Here is an 18,367-nt window from a genome sequence, read left to right on the forward strand (position 1 = left end):
TTGATAGACTAAAGGATCATCCGATAATTTGAAAAATATGGGTCTTCCAAAATAAGCTAGACGAGAACGGCGAAGTCATTCAAAACAAAGCAAGGCTATAACTAAGAGGAAGGCATAGATTTTGATAAAACCTTTGCTCTTGTGGCTCGATTGGAGTCAATTCGAATGATGTTTGCTTTTGCTAACTACATAAATTTTAATTTATACCAAATTGATGTTAAGAGTGCATTTTTGAATGGATACATCAATGAAGAAGTTTATGTAGAACAACCACCAAGCTTTGAAGATGAGAAATATCTATAAAGAGTCTACAAATTAAAAAGAGCCTTGTACGGACTCAAACAAGCACCAAGAGCATGACATGAGAGACTACAAAGTTTTTTAGAACTATTTGGTTTTTTTATCGGTCGGGTAGACTCCACTCTATTTATTAAAAAATCTAAATTCAGATATTCATATTATGCAAATGTATGTGGATGATATAATATTTGATTCTACTAATGATTCTCTTTGCAAAGATTTTGCTAAAGCTATGCAGGACGAGTTTGAAATAAGCTTGATGGGCAAAATGAACTACTTCCTTAGACTTCAAATAAAGCAAAGTGAAGAAGAAATCTTCATCAATCAAGCCAAATATACAAAAGAACTTCTTAAAAGATTTGGCATGGATTCATCTAAATTAAGAAGAAATTCTATGAGCAGAATCACCTCTCTTGACAAAGATGAAAATGGTAAAACTGTAGATACTAAGCTCTACAGAGGTATGATCTGATCTCTATTATATTTAACTACTAGTTGACCTGATATAATGTTTAGTGTATGTATGTGTGCTAGATTTCAAGCTAATCTGAAGGAATCGCACTTAATTGTTGTAAAATAAATTCTTTGATACTTAAAAGATACTTCAGACTTTGGATTATTTTACCTAAAGTTATCTTCCTTCGATTTAGTTTCATATAGTGATGTAGATTTTGCTGGAAGCAAATCTGATCGCAAGAGTACTAGTAAAACTTGTCACTTCTTAGGACATTTCTTAGTTTCTTGGTTTAGTAAAAAATAAAATTCGGTATCACTCTCAACAATTGAAGCAGGATATATAACATCTACTTTAGCATGTACATAAGTACTATGGATGAAGTAAACCTTAAGAGATTTTGGTTTGAATTATTCCACAACTATTTATTGTGATAACACTAGTGCTATAAATCTTTTGAAAATCCTGTTCAGCACTCACGAACTAAGCATATTGAGGTGAGACATCATTTTTTACAAGATCATGTTTTAAAATGTGATATTTCTTTGAATTTTATACCCATAAATGCACAACATGCTGACATTTTTACTAAACCACTCAAAAATGAAGATTTTATGGGAATTAGAAGAGAACTTGGCATTTTCTCATTATTAGACTTATAATGTTTTTTTTTTAATTTTTGTTTTAAACTTGAAGCTTTGGAACTTCACCAACACACATTTCATGAGGATGTTAGTCAACAACTTTCATCTATTCAGTCTGATATAGCTGAACTCAAGAAGATGTTAAAGCAGAACTTTTCTTGAACTTTGATTGCTATGATAACATTTTTGGTTTGTAATATTTTTGAACTTGTATTTGCATGCATCTTTTTTATACTATGACTCCACCTACTTATTTTGATCATGACAAAGGGGGAGAAAATATGCAATAATATGCATGTGAACAATGTGTGATACATGGAGAATAATATGCTTGTGAAAAAATTGTGATATATGGAGAACAATATGCATGTGTGATATATGTTATTTGATATGCTAACTTCTTATGTTTTGACAACATATTGATAGGAAGAGTAAGTTATTCTATCTGTTTATCAATGTTCTATTTGTGACTAGTTTGTCATCATAAAAAATGGGGAGATTGTTAAGACAAAGAAGTTGTACACGATAATTCAAGTATGATATTTTGATGATGAACAACTAAAACAACTGGATTTTAGCTATAACAATAAAGAAAGAAGAAAAGAATTAAAGAAGTTTACAAGATCTACATTGAAGAATTGATTGAAAAATTTATGCAAATGTAAATCTCATTAAATTCTTAGATTCTTGTAAGAGCCTTACTTTAATTGCATATCTCACTTGCATTACACCTAAAAATACTTAGAAAAACTTTTTTAAAAAGAACTCTTTGCAAAAATCATTTTAGAAAGCCCTTTACCTATATTTTTAGTTTTATCAGTCGACCAATAGTCTTATTAGTCGACCAATTTTCTCACACCTTTTTCAAAGCTAAATGTCTATTTTCTAATCAGTCAACTAATCTACTATTAGTCGACCAACCTGAATATCCAATTTCTGAAAAATTTAACAGAAGTCAACTGAAAGCTTTTTTCAATCTACTGATGATTTTCATCAGTCGACTAATTTTTCTTTAGTCGACTATTTTTCAAAATATTGAATTCAAATCTTTTCGGCTAGACACAGTAGTCGACTGATTTAATAATCAGTCTGCTAATATTTGATTTCAGTCGACTGATAACTTTTTTAGTTGACTAATATAGTTATTTTTTTGAACTTTTCAGAAGTTGCGTTCTTTCATTTTTTAAATGTTTTGATTGTTCAAAACTGTCATTTTGACACCCCTTCGTACCACCAATGTCTAAAATTTTTTAGCTATAAATAAAAGTGAGATCTACACTCAAAATAAATGAATTGAAACATCAAATTTTGTGTTTTTCACTCCTATTCTTTCAAGCATTCATTTTTTCACTCACTAAGTCTTTTCACTCTAATTCTTTATGGGAGTCAGTGAAATCGTGAGTTGAGTATTTTTGAAGCCTCTGCAAACCTATTCCACTTCCTTTGCATTTATAAGAAAAGCTCATAGGTTGATTGTAAGTTGTTTATCTCAATTTTTCTGTAAAAGGACAGAGTCTCCTTGGTTTAAAGGAGAAGTTTGATTTTAGTAGGGTTGTTGCTGAAAGTGTGACCGATTTTGGTCTGTTTGATCTTGTGGTGACACAAGTTTGATAGTGGAAATCTCAAGCGGGTTTTGCTTGGAGACTGGATGTAGGTCTGGAGGACCGAACCAGGATAAAATCTTTGTGTTTTGTGTGTGTGATTGCTTTGCAGAATTCAAAATCTTTCAAATTTCAAATACGAAGTTTAAAATCACTATTAACCCCCCCCCCCCCCCTCCTCTAGTGCTGGTTGCATAGATCTTACAGTACTTTCAATACTGAAAGCAAGACGGATCTTGGACCAGACTTTTTAGATTAGGGCTTTGATATCAACTCTATCATACCCCAATTTGTAAAACCCAAAAATTTAACAAAAATTTTGATTTTCTTTTTCTTTTTTGAATACAAGCAATGAAAAACAAAGTTTTGTGGTTACTGTAGGGTTTCACAATTATGAGAGGATAATAGGGGTGAATAAACATTAAGCATATTAGAGTAAAAACCAAAATATTATTTACATAACCATTGTCAAAATGTAGTATTCATAATACAGAGCTTGGGAAAAATAAAATATTGTGAACAAACCCAAGTTGGGTCCTAGATCCTCTGAAAAGTGCTAGTACTAGACATTGTTCCTGCCCACTACATTCACTATCCTAAACCTGAACAAAACCCCATTAAAGGGTCAAACTTCTAACAATCTGGCAATTGTATATCGATTTCTAGGTAATTAAGAATGTTAAAACATATGCAAGTGCAAGAACTTAGTTGTACTTAAACAAGTAAGATGTCATAGTTCATCCAAAGTTGAGATTAGAGCTACAACATAAAAAAGAACATAACTATTTTGCATTATCAAGGCATATTTTCACCTCAAACCATGTTATTCAAGAGACCTTTGTTTTAATAATTAATCATCCACCCTAGTGTGTGGGGGATGACCATTGCAAACAGTCAAAATGGCCCCAAGGGTATATTATTCTCTGGTATTTTAAACCTGTGTGCTTGACTAAAGCATACCCAAAGCAGACGATTCATGGCTGGGAGAAGACTCTGCTAAGGCTGGGCTCACTTGTTAGCTCTTAAGGTTAGGTTAACCAATTCAGATGCATCCTGGACTACTGCAGTAGTGGAGGATTTGTAATCCCGACCTCCTAAACCTCTGAGTTATTGGAGACTACTCGGATGCCTTGCTCATAAAAATTGATTGTCACTCAAGGTTGTACCATCTACCTTTTTCAAGGTAGAGAATGCTTCTAAATGGGTCTGAAGGGTTAATCTTTATTACAAGGATATGCCTTATTTTCGTATATGAGCCTAAGTCTGTGAAGGTGGATTCTACTTTAGGTGCATGTGTAGGCATCTTTTATTTATCATCTAGTGCCCTTTTTGCACTTCATGGGTTCGAGTTATCTTGAGCTTGCATACGAGCCAACCCAGTACAGGTTTATGTTGTACACACACCATTGTACACCTATGGCATAATCGGTTCCTTGAACCTTGGTCCCTTTCGGGCCATAAGTGTTGTGTTTCCTGCTTGATAGTATTCTAGGGTGGAATGTCTCATCGCCCCTAGGGTTCCTAAAACCCTAAGCTCCACTGAGTAGTGCATGTGTATATGCATATTCTTTATGAGAAACTTAAGTACATGTACACATGACTTCAAAATCATATATATAAATAATTTGATAAACATTTATGTGAATCATGTTAGTAAAATGAGACATGTAGTGAAAGGTGAAGTCGGGGTTTCTTACAAAAAATGATGCATGTGAATACTATTTCTTTATGCATAGCGAAGCACATGCAAAAATAGGGTTTTCATGGAAAATGATGCATGTGAATATCTTTATGCATAGCAAAACATATATGAAAACAAAGTTTTCATGGAAAACAATGTGTGTGGATAACTATTTCTTTATTCATCACGAAACACATGTGAAAACATGGTTTTCATGAAAAATGATGCATGTGAATAGCTATTTCTTTGTGTGTAGTGAAACACATGCAAATATAGGGTTTTTTCCAAAAAAATAATGTATGTGAATAACTCGTGATATTACAATTTCAATCTTGTTCGTAATTCAATCTACATAATGAAAATACATGAAACATAAAAGAATCATATGCGAGTATAAGCACAATAGGAATTAATATCAAAACTACGAGCAGTTGGTATAGGAACCTACTTGGTGATCATGTCAAAAGGAAACAGAAAATTCTCAAATAATATCCCACGAGAATTTTCCAACGAGCGTGAATCTTCAAAGATGTAAATGGGACCAAACCATGATGTGAACGTAGTCGAACTGGATGGGGACGGGGTCAAATCACACAAATTGGGTTGTAGGGGGTGTGAACTAAGCTATAGGGGTGCAAACTGGATTGTACAATGGTGAACTAGGTTGTACAGAGGGTGAACCAGACTGTACAGGGGTGAATCGAGTGCTACAGAGGGTGAACCAAGTGCTACAAGGGGTGGTGAACAAAGTTGTACAAGGGGTGAACCGGGTTGTGTGTCTAAGAGTTGGCTGGGGGTAGAAACCACCACTTTTGGTGGTGAACCAGACTGTACAAGGGTGAACCGAGTGCTACAGGGGGTGAACCAGGTTGTACAAGGGTGAACAAGGTTGTATAGGGGGTGAACCGGGTTGTGTGGCTAAGGGCTGGCTAGGGGTGGAAACCACCAGTTTTGGTGGTGAAAAATGGGTGGTTGAGAGAGGAGAAGGGAGAGGGGAGGAGAGAGAGCTCAAATAAGCTAAGTGAAGACGAGAGGGCCCCTATTTATAAGAGGAAAGAGGTGCAATTTGGGCATAAAAGGGGGTAGACACTTGTCTACTCCAAATGACAAGTGTTAACATAAGTTAACACTTGTAAAAATCATTAAAAAACATGGGACAAAACCACATGTGTTGAGGGTTTGGGAGAGTGGATCTGGATCCTAGAGCATGTCTAGATCCAATCCCATAAAATCCATAGAAACCTAGTTCAGTTAGGTCTGAATTTGGTTTAGGGTCTAGTTAGTTTCTAACTATTTCCTAACTAGATCCATATTTTTTTTCTTAATTGCTAATTACCTTAAATGAAAGCTTTAAAGCATGAAATGAATAAAAGTAGAAATTGCCAAAATAAATTTTATATAGTTGACTAAACTTGGTCAATAGAGGTATGAATGACCTTGACCCTTAGGTTGCCATGAACCTCAAAATCTATTGAAAATTTCTATTTTTTCTTTGTGCTTGTCGGGTGAGTTTTAAGAGCATACAAGCTCTATTTTTTACGAAATTACTTCCTTTCTCTTCAAAATTTTGATGCAAATGCAATTGTATATTTGAAAATCATAAAATAAGTCATCAAAATATCCACCACTTAGATATTATAACTAATCAAAAATACCAAAAAGTTGTCGATTATTACAAAGTATGCCAGCAAAAAATTAGTATAGCAATTCTCTATGGCCGCAGGCTTAATAGCAGTTCCACTCCCACATTTGCAGCAACCCACAACCCTCGTGGTGGTGGAAATTCTTTCAAACATGAAAGGACCGCAAGCGGAGGAAGCCACCTACAACCCATTGTGAACTGAATTCCTGATGACATGCTCATCCCAAACCAAGGGCTAAGCTACATGAGGGTCGTGGAGTGTCAAGGAACCCTTGAGTGGCCTTGTCATTTGCAAGCAAGCTGAGATGGCCGCTAATGGTTATGAGTTTCCTTACTCATGATGAAAAGAAGATCAACAAAGGAAGCTCGACGAAATTGATCACTTCCAGCTCTTCTAACATGACACAAAACCATAGTCATATAGTCTGCACGATTGTAGCCTATTGCCTTCCCTAGCTGCAACTCGCAAACTCATATACAAGGAGCATTTTTGCGAACTTGTTAGGATCGCAAGTGATGCACGCACTTGCTGCCCATTCAACATAATTTCGCGAGCAAGGTATTCTACCCAAGTACATAGGGGCCAATTATGCCACGAAGTTGCACTCATACTGGCTAGGGGTGGCAAAATCTGACACGACCCACCAACCCGCTTCTTAGTTGGGTTCGGGTTTGGCTTAAACGGGTTCATGTCGTAAGCGGGTCGACCCGCCTAACCCGTTTATTAAGCGGGTCGGGTTCATGTTAGGGGTATGCCAACCCACCAACTCGGCTGACCCATTTAATAAACGGTTTAGGCGGGCGGGTCAACCTGTTTACCCAAATCCGACCCGCCAACCCGTCTGCTAACCCGCCAACCCGTTTACCCGACCCGACCCATTTATTAAACGGGTTAACTGTGTTGTGTCGGGTTACCCGTTTAATAAATAGGTTGGGTTCGTGTTTGCCACAGCCGACCTGTTTAATAAATGGGTCGGGTTCGTGTTGAGGTATGCTGACCTACCAACCCGCCGACCCGACCCGATTGCCACCCCTAATACTGGCTTTGATGCAACATGGTCATGTCCCAAACACTTTCGCCCAAACTCAACTCAACTTAGGAGTTGGGCAGTAGTTATGGGACCACAAATGAACAATTGTGGAGTCATCATAATGCATGGAGCGGATCAAAGCCTCGTATTTGATTTGGGTGGAGTGGCCAATCAATTGGGTCATGATCTCTCCCACTTTGGGGGCAAAGTGGTGCAGAGCATAGTGGTTTGTTACGGTCTAAAATTGACCCCAATTTATTTTGGTGTTCTTATGTCTCAATTTTTTGCTCCAATAGAGCGAGTGAAGCGGGACATTGGGTTTGATATTAGTTGTGGTCTATTTATTTATAAGTAAATCGAGTCTATATAGGTCAAGCTCCAAGACTCATCCTCAACACTTGTTATATGGCTTGTACCGTGAAAGACACCCAAGATCTGTCCTTCAAATCTAAAATGTCACCTCACGTCCCAAGGGGCACTCCAAATTATGTAGGGTCCAGTATGTTGATGTGGAAGCCTATGTGGCTGATGGTAAGGTGAAAAGGTCAAAAGACACTTGTCCTCTTTCTATTCCAGCAAGGGAGGAGGATATGAGTCTCACATGGAGAACACATTGCATACAAGAAGCGCTCCCTACAAGGCAAGAAATTTTTCTTACACATGAGGACACTTGCCTCATCAAAGGGGGAGAAGGAAAAGGGAAGAAAAGTGGTTAAATTAAAGGAGTCACAAAGTTAACATGTGGGGGCACCTTATAAAGGAGAAAGAAAAGAAAAGAAAAGAGGGGGCACCCCTTAGTTTCCAAATTGGGGAGATGTCTCTTCCTCTCTCTCCTACTTTATATTTTCTGTTTTATCATACGGGTCGAGCAAAGTATGTTTTTATTTTATTTAATTATGTTTTCAGTAACTTAGTTAGGGTAACTAGAACCTGGTTAGGGAAAGATTTAATCAGGCTAATTAAGCATCTCTCTAGTCTAGTTATAACTATCAATTATGACCATATTTTTGCAGTTAGAGAGTGTGAGGATTTTGGGTTAGATTTTCTATTTTGGATTGTAAATGAACCTACACTCAGGCCAAACACTATAAATAGAGACCTTAGGTCTTCTTTTAGACTATGCAAGATTATTGAATTGAATTACTCTCTCTCTCTCTCTCATCTACTTCTGATCCACGTGAGAACCGGTCCCCCAAGGGCTGGGTCAATTACCTTTTTGGAGAGCCCAAGCTCCTCTAATATTCTAGATTGTGTGATCCTGCTTTCCATCGATAATCCAACATTGCAGATCGTGTGACTGCATTCCAGATCGTGAGAAGCATCTTTCCAACCTACTACGGACCTATATGTATATCCTAGACACTAACCTTAGCCTTCTTTAAGTTTCCACCTAAGTTCTAAAACCCAAAATTGCATCCTGTAGGGAACCCCGACTTAACTATAGAGTCGTTCTAGTAACCTTAGATGTCCAACAACCTCCCCCTCTATCCAACACGTATCTCAGGCCTTCTCATCTATCCCTAAACCTTGAGTCTCTAGACCAGGATATACAAGTTTTAAACCTCAAATCCTATCATATTAGCCAATTGAGCCCAATTTGTCTTACCTAATTACCCATTTTGGTTGTGTCTTGCCCATACCGCCTTGTTCAACACAATAAAGAACCTTAGGTCATTTTTTCAACTGTGTTCAACCCTTATAGTCGTTCATATAAGACCCCTAGACCCTTTGGAATGGATTCCTCATGCTTAGGAACCTGCAACAACCAAATTCACTCACCTAAATAGTAAAGCGTCATGTTTTAGCCCCCAATCTACTTAGACGCCACCCATACCTTACATGTCCCAAGATCAATTTTGTGTGCCTAAAATTCAGGTTGTAACAGTAGTAGTTGCTAATTGTTTTTCAAGTTAACCATGTTAATGCGGCTTTTGAAGATTTTTTTTTGTTTTTCGTAAATCTGACCATATTGCTTGATTTTATAGGAATTGACTCTTGAATCATTTGTTTCCGATACCTAGTTAGGTTTTTATAAGTTTTAAAAAAAATATTCCGTAATATTTTTTTTAGATATTCAAGTCTTAAAAAATCATGTTTTTCATCAAAAAAATACAATTCAAGTATTGTTTCCTAGTAAATTGATAGCGTTGAAGACATCTATATTATAGGATTTAAGTAATACACGATAAAAACCCTTCAAAAGCCCTATCAACATGGTGGTTAGCTAGAAAAGTAATTAGCAGCTACCACCTTGGCACACACATCACATAACAATGTAACAGTGGACGCCCTTCTGTCCAACTAACGTTGGACGGGTTGCGGGAGTCCGATTGTGTGTTTTAATGGCATTTAGCAGCAGATTATCATGCCTTTTTTGTATATGAGAATTGAGACTACCTTACTTTTTTTTATTCCGTCGAACTTATGCTTTTTTTTTGTTATGTTGCTCTCAAATAGATTTGAACAGTTAGATGTGTTTATTGCTTATTAAGATAGAAAATTTTGAATAAGATGCATTGCATGGCTGGCCAAGAAAGGAATAGTGAAACTGACTTTCACCTCAAAGTGATAATACGAGATCCACACTGGAAAGAGTTCGGGCAAGAGATTCATGAATTTATAATGCACTGATTACCCAATCAACATTGTACCTCTATGGATGCGTCAATAAGGAGGGCTTGATGTCCGGATACTTTCACGGTTACTGCATATTCCAATTCCAATAAAGGAACACACCGGTAGATGCCTTTATCGTGACTTTGACTTTGAACACGCTTTTGCTTTTGAGTGGAAGAGGGTCATTTCTACCACCACTGCCGCCACCACCACCACCGTGAGAGAGAAGCAGCAGCAGCAGCAGCAGCACCATGAACCACCACCGCCACCAGAGATCTCTCCAAGTCTCCCTCCCACCTCGCCAGACACGGCCTTACCCATCGTACCCACCACTCCTCACCCCAACACCCACCCCTACGCCCTCCAAACTCCGGCCCTTCAGCCAACCCACCATCTCCACCACCCCCCTCTTCGTCACCACTTTTCTTTCCGCTTTCTCTCTCTACACCCTCCACCCCTTCCTCAACTCCTCCCCAACTCTCTCTCTCCTCCCCTTTTCCTTCCTCCTCACCCTCTCCTCCTCCCTCCTCCTCTCCCTCTTCTCTTCTCAGCCACGCCCCTCTCTCTCCCCTCCCCTTCTCCGGCCCCTCGCCGCCAAGGGAGCTCTTCTCTCCCTCGTCTTCCTCCTTCGCTTCCAATCGCTCCACATCGCTGGCCCCGCTGCCACCATCCTCACTGATTTCGCCGGTTCCCTCGCCGCTAAATCCATCGCCAGCAAGGATCGCTGTCGAAGGGTTCACGGTATCACCTTCCTTCTCTTCGCTTTGCTCCTTCTTGCTTTGGGTTGGGATCGAATCGATTGCTTGCCATCGAATTATTTGAATTTGAATTCGGATTCATTCAGGTGTTTTGGGATTCTACGGATTGTTTGCCCTTTCGCTTCGGGGTTTTTGGGGTACTTGGAGCGATCGAATTGGGGATCGCTGAAACAGATGGGCAGGAAGACCGCTCGTTTGTATTCGCTCTGGTTCGCTACGGCGTTCCTCTGTCCATTTGTATTTGTGAGCTGGTTGCAGGGGGATTGGGGCTCGGATGGTGTTAGTTTTGGAGGATTGATTTGGCCTTTGTTCAGTTCGATCTTCTTTGGAGTGATCTTGAATGAATTCTATGGCGAAGAACGTTCGGGGGGCGCAGCTTCTTCGCCTTCGCAGAGAGTTTCTGAAAGAGAGTTTTTGGTTCTCTTGTGTTGTACTTGCGTGTTAGAGCTCTTCTATTTCTCTGAGTTTTCGCTGTTTGGTTTCATTTTAGTCAGTTTTTCATTATGGATTTCAGTTAATCAATTGGGTTCTGAAATGTCTAGCTCTCCAGATTTGGGATCAGACTCTTCGGAGTCCTTATTTTCGACGGTTATGAGTCCTATTCGTCACATTCTGAGTGAAAGGAAATCGAGAAAAATTGCTCTGTTTCTTTTTATTAATACTGTTTATATGTTCATAGAATTTACTGTTGGGTTCATGAGCAACAGTCTAGGTCTCATCTCAGATGCTTGTCATATGTTGTTTGATTGTGCCGCTCTGGCCATTGGGCTCTACGCTTCCTATATTTCACGGTTTCCCGGCAATTCACAGTTCAATTATGGGCGCGGCAGATTTGAAGTTCTTTCAGGCTATGTCAATGCAGTTTTCCTGGTATTAGTTGGAGCTCTTATCGTTGTAGAGTCATTTGAGAGAATTCTTGATCCTCAGGAGATCTCAACGAGCAGCTTATTGACAGTGTCTATAGGAGGCCTCTTGGTGAATTTGGTCGGTTTGATTTTCTTCCATGAAGAGCATCATCATGCTCATGGTGGCGGTGGATCATGTTCGCATTCTCACGTGCATCATTCGCATTCCCATTCACATGAGCATGGTTGCTCCCACAAACATGAACACTATGACAACTATAGTCATGATCAAACTCTGACTAAAAGTGTAAGTAACTCCAGTGGTGATCCTTGTAGCCTTCATAAATCTCATGACTTTGGTAATAAAATGAGTGACCTCGACCAGCATGATGGTAGCCACCACCATCATGATCATGATCATGATCAGAAAAATGAGGGTACCTGTGGAACAAGAAGTTCCTTGCATCACCACGATCACCATTGTCATGATCACCATCAGAAGTTCTCATCCGATGGTACTCATGGTCACCAGCATCTCCATCAAAGCAGCAACGACCTTGGACACACTTGTGCTGAAAAATCATGTTCCAGCCAGAAAAAAGGCCATGCAGACTCCCATCCTCATGTTCATGAAGACCAGAACCATATTGAGCGTCATGCTCAGGGTATCTCTTACAGTATCCCTTCAGAGAATTACATTCTCATGCAGCCTGATTCACACGCTCATTCTTCGTTGGAGCCTAACTGTTCACATGTGAGAGATTCAAACAGAAACTCACAGAAAGAGTACAAGATGCATAATCATATTGACCACAACATGGAGGGAATTTTTTTGCATGTCCTGGCTGACACAATGGGAAGCGTAGGAGTTGTAATTTCAACTCTTCTCATAAAGTACAAAGGATGGCTAGTTGCTGATCCAGCTTGCTCAATATTGATTTCAGTCATGATAGTATCCTCTGTGATACCGCTGCTTAGAAACTCAGCTGAGATATTGCTTCAAAGAGTCCCGAGATTTCATGAACATGAAGTGAAGGAAGCTCTTAATGATGTTATGAAGATAAAAGGTGTTTACGACATTCAAAACATTCATATATGGAGCTTGACAAACACAGACATTGTGGGAACCCTTCACCTTCATGTATCTGCTGAAAGCAATGAAGATCTAAGGGAACAGGTTGCTCAAATCTTACGCAATGCAGGAATCAATGATTTAACTCTTCAGGTGGAGTATGTAAGAGGCAAGTAAATGGTTCACATCAAAATTTTGTAACATGTATAGCTTCCAGTCTGGACTTTTATTTTTATTGTTTTTTAATTCACATTGACTGCAGCAATTGAAAATGTGGTTTGTGGTCAATTTTAAATCAAGAATGTTATGAACAAACAATATCATCCAAAAAACACCCTCTATCGAACCTGATTAGGTGGTTAATTTCAATGCATGAATTGTTTAGTACCTAATGGAGACACCGTAGAGAGAGATTGCCTGTCACATAAGCTAGTCTGGTTGTAAAGTATTGGTAACAGAAATTTGGCAAAGCCGTTTTTCTGCCCCATCTTTCATGTAATCTTGACCTGAAATTAAATCAAGATCCATGTAAAGAAGATCCGTGGTTGCCATTACTAATGTATGGAATTGGCAGCATTCTTTTATCTGTACATTAAGGCTTTGGCATGTAGCTGTCTATCCATGATTGTTTCTGCAGAACACTTCTGAATCTCGAGCCACAAAAAACAATGGTTTCAGCATTGATTTCTGGTCTCTTCTTGGTTAGCCAAGAATCTAGCTATTCAGGTCATTTTGACTAGCAGCTGGATTGGTAGGATGATGGCCTTTCCCATTGGTGTTATTATTTTAACTGATTAAAGCAATGTGTTACATGTATGTGTGCGTGTGTGTGTGCAGTTACATTGGAGAAAATGTGTGTGCTACTGTGCCTGAAAATACAAGAAGTTTCATAACTTCCTGCCACCACATTATTGTTCCAGAAGATTTTTTTCCCTCAATTATCACAATTTTTTGTTAATTTGATGGATGTCCTAATGTGCGTACATGGCAACACCATGATATTTGGTCAAATTTAATGCCACACTGTCACCACATCACTGCTTATAAATCTTGAAAACATTTGGAGAGGGAAAAAGAAAAAAGAAGAGCTATGTTTTAGTCAATCCCTACGAGCAGCTTTATTATGAAGCAAACAGTCTTCGGATGTGGCATTTTCAATTGCTCCTAAAAATATTTGATTATTCGTCAGGTCTCAATGTCAATGAGTGTGAAATTATGTCTGATGGCTTTATGCTATCTTTAGCTGCTGTCTGGGTTTCCTAACTTTGAAGTACTTGGGCTTGACCTTGCACAGTGTAATCTCAAGGGAATTTGAATCCCATCAGCTAGAAGTTGAGAATAAGATCCAGGGGAAAATACAGTCATGGTTGACTAACTACCTACCACTTGGTAGACAGATGTTGGTTAGACATTCTAGCCAGTATTCCATCCTGCCTAATGTCCTTATACATCACACCAAAGATGAAGAGGAAGATGATTAGATTCTCAGAATATTATCTTTAGAAGGGCTTTAATGAATTGAAAGGTTCCATTTGGTATCATGGGATTGTGTTACTAAGGAATCTTTTCTCTGTGGTCTGAGCATTATAAGACTTTCTCTTATGATTATGAACAAAGTACTGATTGCAAAGTGGTGGTGGTGGTAGCTATTGAATGGGGGGAGTTATTGATCTCTTTTATTAAGTCAAGTGTGCATTGATAGAGATGTATTGGAATTAGGAAACTGTAAGAGTTGGGGGTTGCAGGTTGATGTTTGGACCTGTCATATCACTCCTAGTTCAGATTTTGGTCAGGGTTTATTACCTCCCTTCAAATTCTGCTCAGTTTATTAATGTTGGTTCGGTAGGTGTATTCGGGATGTGCACCCGTGGAGGTCTCCTACTGAATCTAATATTGAAGAATATTTTGGACATGAAAGGCAGCAGCAGAAATGTGGAGAGTATCTCTTGGAAAGTGCTTGGCTTCAAATATGGTCAAGTCATGTTATCTGTCATTGTTGGAATCATTGGTGCAGCCTTTTTTTATCGTGAAAGCCAGTATGGGTGCTAAGCCTGATTTTAAGCTGTCATTTTGATGTGTTTCAGTGGGCCTAGGTTTAGTGATTGAAATTTAAGTGGGTTGGGTTAGGTTTGGATTAAGTTAAGAATTAAGTTTGGGTAACAAGTTCAGGTATGGGTCTCACAGGATTTAAAAAAAATCGAGTTCTCTCAAAATACAGCACAATAAATACTAAGAAATTAGGAGGTAGCTAAGGACATGTCAGGAAAGCAGCTAAGGACATATCAGGAAAGCTTGGATTAAACTTTTAGGTTCAGGGGACTCAAGGTTGCAAAGTTAAAATTATGGGAAGTTCTGGGTTTGTCTGATGATTGAATTCTGTTCAGTTTCTAAGAGACCCTGAGAGAGTGAGTAATTTCTCTTATAATAAAATTCAAAAAAATCACAGAAAATAAGGTTAGGCTAGAGATAGGTTAAAAAAAGTCTAGTTAAAATTTGGGAGTCTAGGTCGGTCTGGTTTGGGATTTATACGCCAATGAAGCTTCTACATAATTACAAGAATGTAAGCAAAATAAAAGCAAATGACACATTACTCTAAGCACTAACTAAAACATTATGGAAAGACACTAATATAAGAGATTTTTGGGCTCCAAGACCATATACGAGGGAAACCCAAGGGTTACACAAATTTAAGGGCCTTCAGGGCATCTTGAGTGGTGCCAATTGGATGGGGCTCACTAGCCAATAATGTCTTCTAAAGGGCACCATGTGTGTCCCACTTGGTATTGATGAGGGGGGCATCCATGGGGGGTCCCACTCGGATGAGGTAGCTGCTGAGGTGGTGTCATCTTGGTTGTCAGATCATCATATCCCTTGATTGCTTCTTGGATTTGAGTCCCAAATACAGAATGAAGTGATGCCTCTCTTGGCTGAGGATGTTTTAATTTTCGCTATAGCACCTTAAGGATGGGTCCCACAACAAGATGAATCTTGGATTGGGATATTCAAGAATTGTGTCTTCAACAGTTGCTATTTGGGTCTTCTCTTCAACATGTGACTCTGTAGCAATGCTTGGATCTACCCAAATCTCTTGATATAATAGATTTGGATTTGATTACGCCTTTCTTAGATCTATTTAGGCCAATAAGTGTGGGTCGAGGTTGTCAACATGGGGATCCATTTTACTTGATTGGGGGTACTCTAGAATTTGGACTATATCACATTTTTTGTGGATTTTTTTCATTGATGCATAAAGGATTTCGCCTTTTGAACTGTTGTCATGTCTCATGAAGAAGAATGATCAACTCTTCGTCTGTTATGAGAGTAGCCCTTAATCAAGGAACTTATCATGGGCAGATTGGGATGTGCATTTCTTGAGTGTCTTATGTCTGAGTAATGATGATGGCACCATTGCCTGAAGGAAAGGGTGCTAAGTGGGTCCTCAATTGAAAGAGGGGGCTGTTGTAGCTTGCAGACATGGGTATACTTGGAAAGAAATTGCAGAATCTTAGAAGATTCAGCTGCCATACTTGTTTTTATAGCTTGATACATCCAGTATTCCCTCTCTTCATGGGTGAGGGATGGTTCTCTCTGGGCTCGACTGGAGGTTTAAGATTGGGTTTCTAGTGTTAGTGATCTAAATATCGTCTTTTTAGGTCTGATGGCTTCTAATCCTGCTGTATAAATTTAATCTCATTATTATATTTGCACACACGAATAGGCACTCTTATGGCACACACCCACGGGACGAATCATTGGGGGTTATCATTTCGTTGCTTTTATAGTCAAGCTCATGGAGTGAAAATTTCAACAGTGGAAGTTGGATGATGACCTCATGACAAACACCATTAACTATAGAAGAGCTTATCAGGTCATCTGTGTACAAGGATTTGGAAGGCAGTGCAAATCCACCTGACCTAATTGGTTGTTTGCATTATGCATCTGCACTTAATTTGTATGTAACCTGCTTGTATTTGAGCCATTTTATACATAATCATAAAACTTTTTTCTTATTTAGTACACGAAGAATCCACTATCGGGACAGAGACCTAGTCATGCTGGACTTGCCCTCCATTGCTGCACCCCCTGCCACCAGGGAGTAATCATAACAACTTGAAGTGCTATATATCCTTGTTATATGTCTAAAGCGATAAAGAACTGATGAAATATCTACTCAAACAGCATAACGCTAATTTTATCATGTAGAACACTACTCACCCCTCAATGTATGAAGTTGGATAAGATTATTCCCTTCTAAATCAGTTTAAGCTAGACCCAATTGCTCACCTGCCTGATTCATACCTCAGCTAAACCAAATCCAAACTTTTATAGAGTATATGGGCAAACCATCATAAACCCAGATTGGTTTATATTAAATGGAATCCAACTTAACCAGTTAAAGGCTTGTCCCAGTATCTAGAAACCTGTCAATACCTGATCTAATATAAACCTGAACCTAATGACCCACGTAGGTCTTATAAATAGTACTGAGGCTTGATTGGTCTACTTTTAGCTTAATAAAACTTGACCAGACCCAACCCACTTGCACTCCTAGGTCTGGCCATGGTGATAGCAGGACTGATAGAGGTCTCCAAAACATTGCTTCGAAACGAATGTACAGAGAGTAGACCACACACTCAGCCTTCAAGGTATTGAGGAAACAAACTATATAGTCGTTATCAGAATCAACTTTGGTATTACCAGGGTTGGATTGGTAAACTGAGTGTATTGAATGAGGCCATGGCTTTATTGAAAGAAGAATCGCGCTGAATATCACTCATGATTAAACACTTGCCAATGAGGCCTCCGCTCATCTCGTAGGGTCCACTTATGAACATTACCAAGCTGAAGGGACGTCACAAGCTTAAAACCCACAGGTGTGTGTCCCTTACTGCAAGGCCGAAGCTGGGTGTACTCCTTGTTGGACAAGGGGAGCCTGCGGTTTTTACACCATTGACGTCGCGAGTGAGAGGTGATTTTGCCCAACTATCAAAAAGTTCACGTGTGTACAATTCAAATTGGTTAGTTTCTGTTATCTCTTCAGCATTCAATCTTTGTCACACAAGAAGGGTGAGTAGTGCGTGGCAAGCAATTTATGGGTTCTTTGGCATCAATTATACACGCTTCATTCTGTCTACCACTTCAAGTGCAGATCCACAAATGTTTGGTAAGGGAAGCTATTTGCATTGATCTTTCTGTCATGGGGGGCATCTGATCTGATTGTAATCCATAACACCGATGTGCTAATCTTTGGAGTCAAAACGTGAGTTGATTGGTGTGGTTCTGGAATCTGGATTATAAGAATTACTATGTGCCACCAAGCCATAGTCTTAATTGAGTTTTATATTTGTTATGTCCTTATGATTTGGTGGAGAGTCAGTAAATCTGGAGAACAACATACATTATATTTAATCTGCAACCAGCTTGATTTGGTTAGTTGCTTATTGAACTGCAGAGGCTACTCGGGTCTGTTACTGTTGCATGGTTCAGCTAGTGCTATCCATCTTCAGAGTGGACTAGCAGTTGGAGTTCTTTTCTATATCTTCACCTTTCGAAAGCTTTAAACCAAGCTTGCCTCTACGTACTCATTGGCATTTACGATTAGATTGGTCCATTGAGCATTTCATTAGCAAGCAGAGCTTGTGTTGCATCTCCCCTCCCAAGTATTTTAATCAAGGTTGCCTAGAAGGAAAGTGGAATCGAGAAGCGACATGGGAAGGGGAAGC

At 39.0% G+C, this 18,367-nt stretch overlaps 1 protein-coding gene across 1 annotated transcript; it reads left to right on the plus strand.

Moving 5' to 3' along the window:
• The first annotated feature begins 10,125 nt into the window (after window positions 1-10,125).
• On the plus strand, window positions 10,126-12,987 carry LOC149837473 (zinc transporter-like protein). The gene has a single exon (XM_090007390.1). It carries the CDS (start codon window positions 10,221-10,223, stop codon window positions 12,819-12,821), a length of 2,601 nt encoding a protein of 866 aa, XP_089863516.1. The 5' UTR covers window positions 10,126-10,220; the 3' UTR covers window positions 12,822-12,987.
• Window positions 12,988-18,367: the final 5,380 nt, after the last annotated feature.

The sequence above is a fragment of the Nuphar pumila genome, chromosome 5 (assembly GCF_984573655.1).
Source record: "Nuphar pumila chromosome 5, dmNupPumi1.hap1.1, whole genome shotgun sequence".
NCBI classification, from domain to species: domain Eukaryota; kingdom Viridiplantae; phylum Streptophyta; class Magnoliopsida; order Nymphaeales; family Nymphaeaceae; genus Nuphar; species Nuphar pumila.

Excerpts from the sequence above, each read along its gene's own strand:
- LOC149837473 (XM_090007390.1), top strand. The coding sequence starts at position 10,221 with ATGAACCACCACCGCCACCAGAGATCTCTCCAAGTCTCCCTCCCACCT.